General features: G+C 40.8%; 1 protein-coding gene across 2 annotated transcripts in view; it reads right to left on the reverse strand.

Moving 5' to 3' along the window:
• Positions 1–13,335, reverse strand: part of PANX1 (pannexin 1) — a 29,783-nt gene that overhangs the window by 5,257 nt on the left and 11,191 nt on the right. Inside the window, exons 2-5 of one of the 2 annotated variants that reach the window (XM_026109186.2) lie at positions 12,924–13,063; positions 1,881–2,104; positions 573–849; positions 188–275 (exon numbers count right to left, since the gene is read on the reverse strand). In XM_026109186.2, coding sequence (XP_025964971.1) covers positions 188–275; positions 573–849; positions 1,881–2,104; positions 12,924–13,063 — 729 coding nt within the window. Of the gene's footprint in view, positions 1–187; positions 850–1,880; positions 2,105–12,923; positions 13,064–13,335 lie in introns of both variants that reach the window. The other variant, XM_026109184.2, reaches the window with a different exon arrangement.

A 13,335-nucleotide genomic window follows, 5' to 3' on the forward strand; every position in this document is an offset into this window, starting at 1 on the left:
CAGACAGAATAACAAGGTCTAAGCAGATCCATTTTCTTACAGAAGACATTACAATACTTTTGGTAGGAATACGTATCTAGCTGAAGCCTGCTTTGTTTTATATTAATGGATTCCTTCTCTCTCTATACTAGCAGGTTTGGATGTTCTTTTTCTTTTTCTTTTTTAAAGAAAAAACAGGTCACCTTACCTTGTAGCTCTGTTGCACCTTTTTCTAGCTCTTCTACACTTGTTTCTTCAGGCTTCTCCGGCAATGGCTTCCCATCTACAGTATCTGTCTTAATAGTACCAAGGTTTATCAAAAGTTGCATGACATCAAACTTCTCAGAAACTGCAATGTTCTCCAGCACTTTGAGGCATTTAAATGATTTAAGTTCACTTACATTTTCCTCAAGAAAGAGGAGGTAAAGGCTTAAGTCATCAAAACATTTTGACTTAACTTTCAGAACATCAAAAGTTGGCAGGATTTCATACACTTTAAGAATACCTGAATTCCATCGGAAGGGAACAAACATGGCATACACAACCAGAGGCATCACTAGAAGATAGACTATCAAGTTAATGTAGCTGAGTACCTTGAAAACACCAACAGCAATAAGTTTGCATTGAACCATTTCTGGAACAGTTGTGTCATTCTTCAAGATTCCAGTTTTGATAGTGCAGAGAAACTCATCACTCAAAGAGGAGAGGCTAATGTAATAGCCCAGATAGAGGCATGCAACAAAAATAATTACTAGGGTCAGTAAACGGCAGATAATGTATTTGATTATTAAGCACTTGGAAGTCTTCTTTGTCTTCAGGTACTGCTCCACAATTGGGTATTTGAAGTGGCTTTCAGATATTTCCCACACACTGAAAAAGAGAAAAACAAACCACGTAGATCAGATACTGCAGTGTTCTCATCTACTTCAAATTTCAAATAAAACAAATATTCTAAAACAGACACAAGTTTGGATTCTCTCTTACAGTGACAAATCTAGGGTAGTATTATTGAGGCCAATGGAAAAATAATAGAATAAAGTAGATACATGAAGAATATTGATAATTTAATACAGAAAAGCCACTTACAAGCCAAATGAGAGCATCAAAAGATGTCAAGCACTAGAAGGTAGAAACAAACAAAATATTTCTCCTCCATCAAGAAAATCTTTTTGTTCTTTTCAAATACAAAATAGGTGTAATATGCAAATCCAAAAGGAAAAGCAGCCTTCCCAAGCACTTGTTAGGTTAACAATGCACTGAGAGGTTTTTTACCTGCTAAGGCCTGACTACATATATTAAAGAACAGCTCTCTTAACTTTCTATTATTATTGCTCCTATTATTGTATTGCTCCTAACCCCACATACAAAGAGAAACAGGACCCTGACGTAGGATAAAGCAGAAGCCAGATCTGGTTAGAACAGTGCATCAGTGTGATCAGAGAAGGTTTTTTCTGCTTTTCGTACTTTTTTTTTCTTTTGCTTTTTGCTGTTCTTTGTTTTAAACAGAAGCTTTGCAGATCTGATAAGGCAGAAGACGACTAGTAATAAACTGTACATCACGGGGTGTAAGCAACTGCCAAGAACACTGATAAATGAGGACTACAGCCATCTCTGTTTCCTTACAGTGTGGTAGTTAAACTAATTAACACCTGCTACAACAAAAGAAATCAGGACAACTCAGGCTATTAGTAATCTGAGAAAACAATCAAATGTTTTCTTTGAAAAAAGAAAGTTTTAAGTTCCAAATCCAAGTGCACACTAATGATTTCAGATATGTCTTTTAAATTGGTTTTAAAAATGTACATTCAAACCTTTGCAATAAATTTCTATGAGAATGCAAACGTTACATTTGTTAAGAGTTTGAGAAAAAGTGCAAAGAAAGCCAAGCCTCAATATCTTACCTCTGGGTAAAGTTTTCATTAACACTTGGAACCAAGTCAGCAGGGTCCTTGGGGTCTGCACTACAAATGCTATTAGCAGCTTTGATTGCCCTGTTATAGGCTTTGTCAAGTTCTTCCATAATAAATTTCAGGTCTGAAGAAAGGTGTGGTGCTGCAGTGAAGCGCCAGAACAAACATGGCAGATACAACAGGATAGCAACTAGCAGAAGGATGTATGGAAAAAACTAGAAGGGAGAAAAATATTAGATTAGGTTCCACCTCTATATAAATAAATCAGCCTGCTACCATCAGTCCCTATAAGCCTATTCAATTCCCTATGATTTTATTTAAATGCTTTTATTAAAATACATTTCTGTGGTTATCAGAGACATAAAGGGATGTTAATTTGGCTAGCCTGTAATTATGTCCAGCTTTAGACAGTAAGCTCACTTGACTGAAAACCAGCATCAGTTCCTAAAGAATTTTAAATTAATTGTGATGACAAAATTTCAGCTAGTTTTAATGCATCTTTACTTCAATTTATAGTCACACACATGTGCATTCATTGAAAATGCCCATTAAGAATTTCAGAGGAAACTTAGGATGAAACCATTAGTCAGCGCAAGCAGAACAGCTTCACTTACATCAATGGATCTACAGATACTTCACAAGATGAGAATCTCCCCCTATTAGGGGGAGACTTGTGTTAACTTGTGTTTGCATTAATCAAGAGAGATTAAGTTTTGCGTATGCACAAAATAAATAATTTGATGTTACTAGACACCTTATCCAGGAGAGCTGCTTCTAAGAGCATCATTAAAGCAAAATCCTATGTTATTATTAATATTAGGAATGCATACAAAGTATTAACACACAAAGCAAAACTGCACTCAGCAACAGGAGACCATAACATGAAGCCTCATTCAGGATGTTCACTTTCTATACCTAGCAGTCACTCTGGGACTTAGTTGTTTGTGACACATGGTTGGACAAAGCCATGAAAAACATAAAATAGCCATAGAAAGCAGAAAATGCTGTTTTTAAAGGCCAAGTTTTGCTTGCAACCCTCCTTATAGATTCATAATTCCACTGCTTCTGTTCAATAGAATCACAACCGTATCCTGGCCAAAACTGCTACTTCAGACTCTCATGAAAAAAACTTCAGGAAAGGCTCACCTTTAAAAACGAAAGAGAAATCCTGCAGGGATGTGCTCACCCAGTAATAAGTTTATTTCAAAAAGCTAGTTACATTAATGAAGCAGAGTTGACTGCAGTTACAGCATACATCCCACTAGACACGACTCTTCCTCACCATCAGGGAACTAGCATCCACCCCATGCTGCTGTACTACAGCCATAGTCTGTCCCCGCTCTGCTGCGCGGGACTGAGCTCCCAGGCCAGCGATCTAGGGGATTCCTTCTAGTTCCTTCCTGGATTAACATGCCCAGTACTCCCACTGAATTCTCACCATCTTTTCTTCTGCACCATGACACCACACTCACCTTATGCTGTCTCTGGGTTACATTCCTTCCTCTGTCTCTCCCACCAAATGGGTTGTCTATAGTCACCATCTGGAGTTTCTTCTCTCTAGAGTTCCCATCTATACCAACAGCCAAGACAGCATACTTGAGGCCCTGCTCTTCTCTTTTAACTGCTAACTGCTTCTAAACAAACTGAGCAAGCTCATTCTCTTGAAATCACGTCCTCAGTGGCTGTCGTCTCCTAGCTTTCAGCTCTACTTGCCATGCCCTTCAGATGATCCTTCCTCCAAACTATCAGCCTGTGGAAGCTGCACAGAGCTTGGCCCTCGCCACTTTCTCTCTTCCCTCTTTGCACAAAGCAGGAGATATCATCGGATCATCGGCTTTCCTCCAGATCTATCACTTCATCTATCACAGATGGAAAGCTGTGGTATGCCCAACGTGTTTTTTTTTTTTTTTTCTTCAGCTCAAACCCAACAGCTCAAGAACCTGCCCTTCTTATTTATCACTGTGGACAATGCCATCAGGCTTCTCAGGTCAAAGTCCTGATGCTTTAGTCAGCCCACACCTTTAGGGTCTCATAGCCAGGCTCTTTCAATCCTCCAAATTCTGTATTATCTAGAACAGAATCTCTCCTGTCTATGAACACAGCTCAAACTTATCTAAGCTCCTCAAACTAGATTGCTGCAGCATCTTTCTCATGGGCCTTAGCAAATGCAAGCTTGTCAAAAATCGCTGCAAAGACTATTTGACATCACTTACTTCACTGTCATATACCTCTTAACACCCCTCCAATGGTGCTGGGAGAGGAGAGAGACAACATATCTATTTTAGTAAGGAGTGGCCAACACATCCTACATTGGTTTAGAACATTTGCCTCCACCACTCATTCATTTGAAATTTTACAGGCATCAGAGCCTTCTGAGCTCTCCTTCTGACCCTCAAAATTGGAAACACCACCAGTAGTATTTGATTAATACCTTTTCAAAGGTATTAATTAAAAAATCTTATGCCTTAAAATCTTTGCCCTGAGACCTACAAGACACTCAACAAGAGGGCAGATAGTTGATACACTGAAGTCACTGCCCAAAGCCTCCACTGTTCCTCTACCCATCTATTCCTTTGTATCTATAAAAAGATTTTGGGCACGTGTTCTGCACTTGGGTTGCACAGTGGCATCAACCCTGCTGCGGTGCCCCAGGCCTCCAACTTCCCCAGTATCTCCTGCCTTGTCGCAGACCCTTTGTGCAGAGCCAGCCTCTGCCCTCTCCCCGACTCTTTCCTACTGCCTCTTTACCCAGAAGCATCATACTACTGGGGCAAAGGCATGTTTGCCGTGTATTTACTGGGCTTCCCCTCACAGGCTCTTGTCACTCCCAGAGCTACAGCTTATGGCAGCATGAGAAAAAAACCATGCACCTGTTTCTTGATAGTCTCAAAGCCAGAAGAAGCAGCATGACCATGAGTTCAGCTCCCTTTGTTTGCAAACAAAAGTCTGCGTTTGTCAAGCCTTCCACAGCATTTGATGTTTGACTCCATCCTTCTCAGATTCTGGCTTTTTTAAAAATAAAAGATACACTTGTTCTATTTGTTAACAGTAGTCTTACATGACTGGCAAATTGTTCTGAATCATTAAGATGTGAGATCTTGAACTAACAGGCAGAAGTGAAAATGCAAAGTCATTGGACGTGAGTCAGGTTTCAGAGCAAAAGACTTGGATCATCCAGCTCATCTGACTAAATTATACAGTCATGCACAGACTTCTCATTTTAAGAAAAGGACTCTGTGGTATTCATGCAAGGCAGCATGTGAAATTTGCCTTTCTTTCATGGTTAATATATTTACTTCCGAGGTACTGAATACATGAATGGGAAGTGCTACTCATGTCTTGGATATTTCACAGTATTTAGCTTAAACAGGGAGTGTCCCTGACCTCAAGAATGATAAACTCAAAGATATGGCAGAGCAAGCTATTGCCCTAAAAATAAAACTCAGTGTTTCCCTTGCTATCTAGTTATCAAGTTCCTTTTCAACATCAAGTTCGCAATGTTGAATTTAAGGTGACAAATGAAACTGAATAACTGAAGAAAGACCCTCTGAAAGCAGATTAAAACAGATACGCTAGAACAGATAAAATAAAATGCTCTTTCATGGTACAGAATGCTCTTTTCTGAACTTCATTAATGAAAGCACATTGAGGGCTATCAACATCATGCGTCCACTTGGGTGCCCTGACCCTTTCTCCACTTCCACCTGCAAGGAGAAAAGGACAGGGCAGGGGCCAAGGAGTCCAGCACTCAGAAACAGAGGAGCACAGCTTCAAGCTGTGTAGCTTCAGCTACATTATTCCAAGTTTCTCAAAGGTACCAGGCATAGATCCTGTGTGATTATTACTAAGCACAAGAGGCAAAACTGGTAGCACATGTTCCAGGCACCCCGTCCAGTGTCCCTGTATGTTCTCTGCTAAATACCACCAAGCTAGTGGAAGCTAAAGACGATGGAAGCAGGTTCCCTCCTTGCACATCATCTGGCCTGACAGCACATGGGGTCAGACAGCAACCTCGCAAGGAAGCAGAGCACCAGGAAGCCAAGAGGAGGTCAGACAACTGTATTTGATTCTGTGCTAATTTCACAAATCTTTGAGCTCTGCGTGCTTTAGAGGCCATGGCCAAACTCCTCTGGAACACCAGAGGCACTTCACACCTGAGCAGAATGTATCTCACAACTCACTCTCAGGGACTGCTGAAGCCCATGTTAACCTGTGTTAACAAGGCACTGAAATCAAAGTCTCATCTAAGCAGAAATCAGTGCAAGGAACTGCAGCAGACAAGGATTCATTCTCCCTCATGGATGAAAAAGTGTGTGCCCAAAGTTACTGCTCTAGAACAAATAACCAAAACAGGTACTGCAAAATTAGTGCCTTTGTATCACATGGCTGTGGCCTGAAAGTTGCACATCCCACAGGCTGGTCAAAGATGAAAAGAGGACCAGGTCTGTCATGAGCTATTTGGTAACCTGCAGCTCCCACACTCCACCCAGCCCTGGAAGACAGAAAGTATAATCTTTGTGCACAATAAGAGCTTGGGAAATAGGGTGTACAAGGATATTAAGATACAGAGTCTTGATCCACCAGCTCAGCACCCTCACCAATACATTGTTCAGAAGTCCTCTGTTCTAGTACTTGCACAAGCAGGTATAAAGGTTATCATTAAAGCAAATCAATTATGTACGTCAAAATGCTAATACTTCACAGACGTGTGCTGTTTTCTTACATCATTGACCATAACTCTGTCAAGCAGTTTTAAATCAACACTAGCTACTATGAACTAAGATGAAAAATAATCATTAAGTATGGAGTCTGAACTCTGGAAATCTCATATCTGTTTAACACACTGAACTGTTCTGAAGTCATGAACATTTACTCAATTGCCTACATTTTCTCCTCTCTTGAAAATTACTTGCACAAACTGAATACATATTTTCCAAAACAACTCTATCTTACTAGAATTTGTGACCATCTACATTCAGATGAATATTCAGAATGACATGAACTGTCTTCATTACATTTCAGTTTCCAATGAAATGTGCAGAGTCTTTCACACATACGGTGCTAGCACTACAAATATCTAAATGAATTCCTAATATTCTCATGACATGATTTTTGTCCCCTTTTATTCAGAGGCCAGAGAAATAAGCTGTCAAGCATAATTTGTGCCACTCACAAAAAGTCAGAAATGCATCTGAACAGCTGGTTAATACACACCAATATACTACTGGTTACAGACTTAGAAATAATAGTGATTGCCAGCGCACTAAAGACAAACTGCACAGGGATGTGGGGAGAGTCCGACACACCCAACACATTTTTAACACACACAGTATTTACAGGAGAGAAAACAGAATTATCCCCAGGCTGTAAAGAAGCTGGAAAGCTGAAGATCCCAGGCTATCTTTAATTTCTAAGGCCTCCTTTCTCTTGCCCTAAAAACATCCTTCTAATTTTCCAGAGGTTGACCTGGCCTTCTTCAAAACATCTGTTTCAGTCCTTTCAAGTTAAATTTTCAGAAACCAGCTAACTGCACAACCAAAATGAATGGCCAGGTAGAGAAGAAAAGTTCTTGAATAATAAACTTGTACACGTAGAAAAGACATTGGAATCATGTAACTGTCCTTTAGAGATGTGTTGGCACCACACTCTACTGAAGAGAAGAAAAATCAGACTAGACCCCAAAACAGTAACATAACATTCCCATTCAACTGCACTAAGATCCAGTAAAAACACAGCAAATAAATTAAAAGGGTATTTTTAAAACTTACTTATAAGCTGAAAAATATTTGTCATCCAAAGAAAATAGAACTAAAACAAAAATAAGGCAGCTGCCAGACACCTAGCAAAAGTTTCTGTAAAGGGCAGTGTGACCCAAAAGGCATTTTCAAGGAACAGATCTACACAGAGCTTGCTAAGATCTGGAGAGGGCTCATAGAAGATGAGAACAACTTTAGTGACATTCACAAAATAACAGCTATTGCATCTTCAGTCATATTTACTCTAGGCAAACATTACTAAAATGATTGCAAGCATTCAGACTTCTACCATACTTGAGAGAGGTAAAATACTAACTTTAAGTACAATAACACAAGGCTGTTAAACTGCACTCACAAGTCTGAATTAGAGTCTTGAGAAAATTCACTGATGTAGAATGCTAAACAAAGAGAGAAATATTGGAGGTTCTTTACTCATGTAGGATCAAAATATTTCACATAAAAAATAAGATTAGGATGATAAGTCAGCTTCTTCAGTTCCAAATTTTTATACTCCATTGAGAAGAGCCTAAGCAAAGGAATCTCCTTCCCTCCTCCCCACCCTCACCACCAAAATAGGCTAACGACAACAACGTTTCCTGATACAAAGTTATTAACTTCCCTCTGGACATGATTGTATTCTTGGTAGAGTCAATGGGAGACTTTTCATCAGTTTTCAGGGCAAAAACATGAGCTATAAATGACTCATAATTCTAAAGGCTGCCATGTGGCTGAGATATTACCCTGGCTCCAGATCTGAAACTGAATCTCAAACCATTTCAATACTGATGCTTTTTCCTATCCCATCTGTTCCTTATTTATTTTCTGTTTTGATACAGCTTGAAAGACTGTATTTCTCCAGCTTCAGTTAGTAAGAATAATGATGAGACTAAACCAGTTATAATACTGCGTACTCAAAGAATGGTTTATAAATACATCTACATTCAGGTTTTTTTGCACTGACAGCCCTCAATCCTCCTGGGTGGGGCTTTACAGGCGAAAGGTGAAGAGTCCTCAGACAACTGTAACGTTGGATACAGTGAGTAACAAGAACCAGGTAACAACTGTGATTATAATTATACCAGCAACATAACAAAGAACCTCAGTTTTTATGTGTACTTACAGACAAGCAAGTTGGAGAACAACCCACAGGTCCACAGGAAGTCTCAGATTTAATACAAAAGCATGAAGATTTTGAACTTTTCACACACACAGACTTCACAAGGATTCTTCAGATTGCAATGCTCTGAGCAGGTACCACCACATTTGCCCTGCACTTTCCAGAGATCTAAGCCAAGGTGACTGGCTTTTCCTTGCTGTGCTACAATATGTAGAAACCTTTCTCCTGTCAGTCTGGCATATAGAAATGTGCAAATGAACCATTTTCCTTCATTTCACACTGGTACTGATCCCCTTCATCTGAAGAACTGTTCACTCCTTTTACCTCAGCTTTGCTTCTTCCTCCTTGATTCTCTTCAATTAATAGCAGACTAGAAAATAGCATAATTTAAAAACCCTAGAAGTCTCATGATCATAGGCACCCCTATTCTAGCAATCCAGGTCTGAGGGCTAGGGAGAGGTCATAACTGAATATCCTATCGCCTCTTCCCCCAACTTGCTTGGTTGCCGTCATGCCTAGAGGCTATCAAGAGGCAATAAGATGATGCTCTGCATTCTCCTTTGCATGTTTGTATAATTTTCTCTGTGCACTACACATTATAAAGACTTCCTGGTACAGTCTTCTCCTCCACTAGACTACCAGGACTGGCCACTCACAGTGGGCAAGCAATTTGTTTCTATTTAAGTGAAAAATCAAGCCAAGTTTTGTCAAATAAATTGTCAGGTGGAGCACTCATCTTTAGAGACAAGAAACAAGCAATGAGAACAGAGGGAGTGAATACACAGCTCTTCCATCTATCAACGTTACCTGCCTTTCTTTACAACCTATCTTCAGAAGTTAATATCTCAGTTCTGATACTTCAGACAGGTACAAATAACCTCTTGAGATGGTTCAAGTCTGAATGGAAACCCCCAGAAGAAAACAGAGACATCAGAAAAAGCATGACTCCTGACCAGGCTCAGTTTCAGGAGTGACAGGCCTGAAGATGCGTCTTGAAAAAGGACTTAACCGCATAAGCATTTTGACATCTTTAGCTGACAAGGAGGAGGAAATCTTCTTAAACTAACATGATAGGCAGCACATACCATACTCCCTTATTATCCGTCTGCAAACACGGTTTTTTTCTTGAGTCATTTATTTGAGTACACAACTCATTTTGCTTTCTGTTAAGGGTTATTCAGTATGAAGAGTTATTTCAGGATCACTGAAAATTTCAAATATCCTGTTCTCCAAGGAACAATGCCTAAAGAGGCCTCCACAGGAGTTCATAGGCCACTAGAGAGTCAGGCTACTCAGAGAATTGCAACACGCTCCTCCTCTCCACTCCAAAACAAGTTTTCAGACTGATAAATTGTGTTGGGAGAGATCTCCCAAAGCAGGACTCATAGTAGGTAAAGGTGCCCAAGCTTTGGGGATTGTCTCAGAATTGAAGCATACATGTCAGTGATTGAAAAACTAAAAATCCCAGAGCAAACTTGTATTCTGAAATAGGATGCAAATGGGAAGATTTCAGTTTCTCTTATAATGTGACCTGGTTTTGATAGTCCTTCAAGCAATTAGATACCTAGAACAAAAGCAGGACAAGTTGCTGCAAGTGGGCTTATTCACCAGGAGACAAAAAGCTGCCCAGTTCTTCTTCCATCCTATCCTGCTTTGAGCACTATCCTAGGATGCCAACCCTTGACAGCACTTCTGACAGAGCACAGAGAGCATGCCTCAAGGAAATACATTCATTTCAATGAGGAATTGGGACCTACGACCTCAATCTCCCCCAAACACAATATAATACCTCCTTAACCTCTTCTCATGGAGCCTTCCAGCATGCCAATGTAGTGAGACACTAAGTGAGTCAGAGTGTTAAAAAGAATCTGAGATGCTTTGCAAATAACTGCACTGCTGCCCAGAATGTAGAAACAAAACCTAAAGTGTTTCTCCAGGAAAAAGTGGACTTAACAATCCCTGTGGTCCCTTTACCTGCATCTCTGTCCCTGCACTCCAGGAAAAAGCCTTCTCTCATCTGAGCTAAGGAAGGCTCCCTTCCCTCATTAACATCACTGTGCTCTCACAAAGGCTCTGCACATTTTAAAAATTATTATCTAGCCAAGGTCTGCAGAGCAATGAGCTTTGACATACTCTGCAGTACACTGCATGCACCAGGAAACAACCAAAGCTCTGTTTTCCTGCAAAAGCAATCAGCCTGCATCACAGTCAGCTAGCAGGTGCAGCCAGCAGCTGCTGGCCCCAGATTTGAAGAACAGCCAAATATCTCAAGATAGCATAGTGGGCACTGAAGGCCAGCATTAAGGGCTGTAACACTGCTCGTTACCTGGAAACTTGTTAAGCATGAGAGCCGATGAACAAGTAGAAGGATATTTATTAGTACTGGCCTCCAAACAATCTGCACGGCTTCCACTGACTGACCCACTGGAAGGGTGGGTGGTGGTTAAGCATGGATTTAGGGAGTTAACACTAGGCACCCAGACTCGGTCACAGATTCTGACTCAGCTATTCAGACATATTTCTTGCAGCCAGTCTGCAGGGTATTCGAAAGGAAACATCACATACCATTAAGCTACCATAGAGAAACTGTGGAAATAGGGGCCCTGCATCAATTCCTGAGATAGCACCGATCAGCAAATTAATGTGGGTTGTGTCATAAAAATATGCTTACCTAAGCTATTTGTCATGGCTAGCAAATTAAGAGACTTACAGCTGCAATTGTCAAATATCAACAGATGAATATGGAATAAAATTTATCAAAAAGAAATTAGGTAACAGTAACTCTCCCTCAAGAGAAAGAGGGAACAATGTATTAATGCACATCCAGGTCTGCAGATGGAGTTTCCACCTACGCGAGCCATTGCGAGATATCTCACCAGCCTCGGCTGGTCTCTGCAGAAGGTCTGACTGAGATGAATTGGAGCAGTAGTTGAACAAAACAGAGATTAGCCTAGAAAACAAGTCTGTCTTTAATATTCATGAAACAAAATACCTTTGTATCAAGGCTATGTGCAGAGCTAATTGGAGAAGGCAGCAGTAAACTCTTATTTAGTGATCTGAGTCAGCAGATGAATGGGAGAGCGCTTCAGTGAAGACAGAACCAGCTCACTGGATAATGAAAGCTGAGGTATGCAATATGCTAGGAAAGCCCAGAAATACTGCAGGTCTCAGACCTGAGCTACCTCTGCACCAGGTCCTCTGCTGCTCTTAGTTGCCAGTGGGATTATTTGCTGGGGCACAAAGCTGTAGCTTGGGTCTGGGAGCATCACAGCTCCAAGCATTCCTGAAGTAACAAGAGGGCTGGGGAAGGCTGCACAGAGCACCCCAGCAGCATTTGTTAGCTCAGGATCAGCAAGGCCTGAGCAGGGCTACACTGCTTCTCAAGTAGAGTGAGCTCCCTGTGCTGGCATGGCATCCAGTCAGAGTTTGCAACTGCTGTCAAAGCTCAGCTAAATGGTTTGAGCCATCTCAAGTATCTCAGTACCCAGCACACATAAAACAGGCCCCTTACTGCATGTTCACTACGATGCTGCTTTTACCTACAGCAGAGAAAGCCAACTCACAGTTTGCCAGAAAACAGCCCGAGGAAGCTCAGAGGAACACACTGAAGACAGGGGTTAAATGTGTTGCTGCCAATGGTGTAGCACATCTGTCCCAAAATGCCCATCACTGCAGCATCAGTGTACACATCTGCCATGAGTCCAGTTCTGCCCGGGCACAATAGGCTAAGTGTAATGCAATAAGAATACTAAATGCTTTTACTATCTTATTGCTATCTTACGCTCTTACTATCTTAAGTAAGATTTTGATGCAGGCATTAAGCCAGCTGCTGCGGCTTTTGTCTTATTTCATGATTTTAAAATAGCTCCTGGCTAAAGTCAGGTCAGACACCCAGCTCCAGGGCAACACATCAACATTAACATTACTTTTGTGTCAGATAACTGGTGATATTTGTTATTATACCATGACAGATCCTTTATTTAAAAGCAGAAAGTATCTCTTCCCATCCTACCCTGTTTGGAAGCAAGGGAAAGAAAACATCTCTAAAAATAAAGTCAATTCACAGTCAGGCATTATAGCAGAGGAGGAATGAGAAAGGTAAAGAAAAGGCAGGCTTCTACACTCGGCCAATTTTTCGAAGAGAAGGAAATCTGTACATACTTTATGAAGCCACAGGGGAATGTTTTCTAAGTTGTTCTGGGATGGTTGCTTTTGCTGCACAGCTGCCCAGCAATAGGAGTCCACATAAGCAGCTTGTCTCCAGGAAAAGGAGCTGGGTGCAAAACAGCTTATCTGAGCACCTGCAAAACAAAGCAAAAGTTATCATATATTTGGAAGATTAAAAAAGGAGAAATCAAGTTCAGAAAGAAAAGCTCATGCTTGGGATTTAGTGTTATCTGAAGCTATTATATTAGGCAATAGAACAAAACACGGCAGTTCTGCAGAGCACAGAGTCACTCTGTTCCCACAGAACTGCATCCAAAGGGTTACACTCCCACCCAGATTCTCTGACATCTGGCAAGGGTTGAGCCAATATTGTATGTCTCTCCAAAGACGGGATATTAGAAGCATC

The sequence above is a fragment of the Dromaius novaehollandiae genome, chromosome 1 (assembly GCF_036370855.1).
Source record: "Dromaius novaehollandiae isolate bDroNov1 chromosome 1, bDroNov1.hap1, whole genome shotgun sequence".
NCBI classification, from domain to species: domain Eukaryota; kingdom Metazoa; phylum Chordata; class Aves; order Casuariiformes; family Dromaiidae; genus Dromaius; species Dromaius novaehollandiae.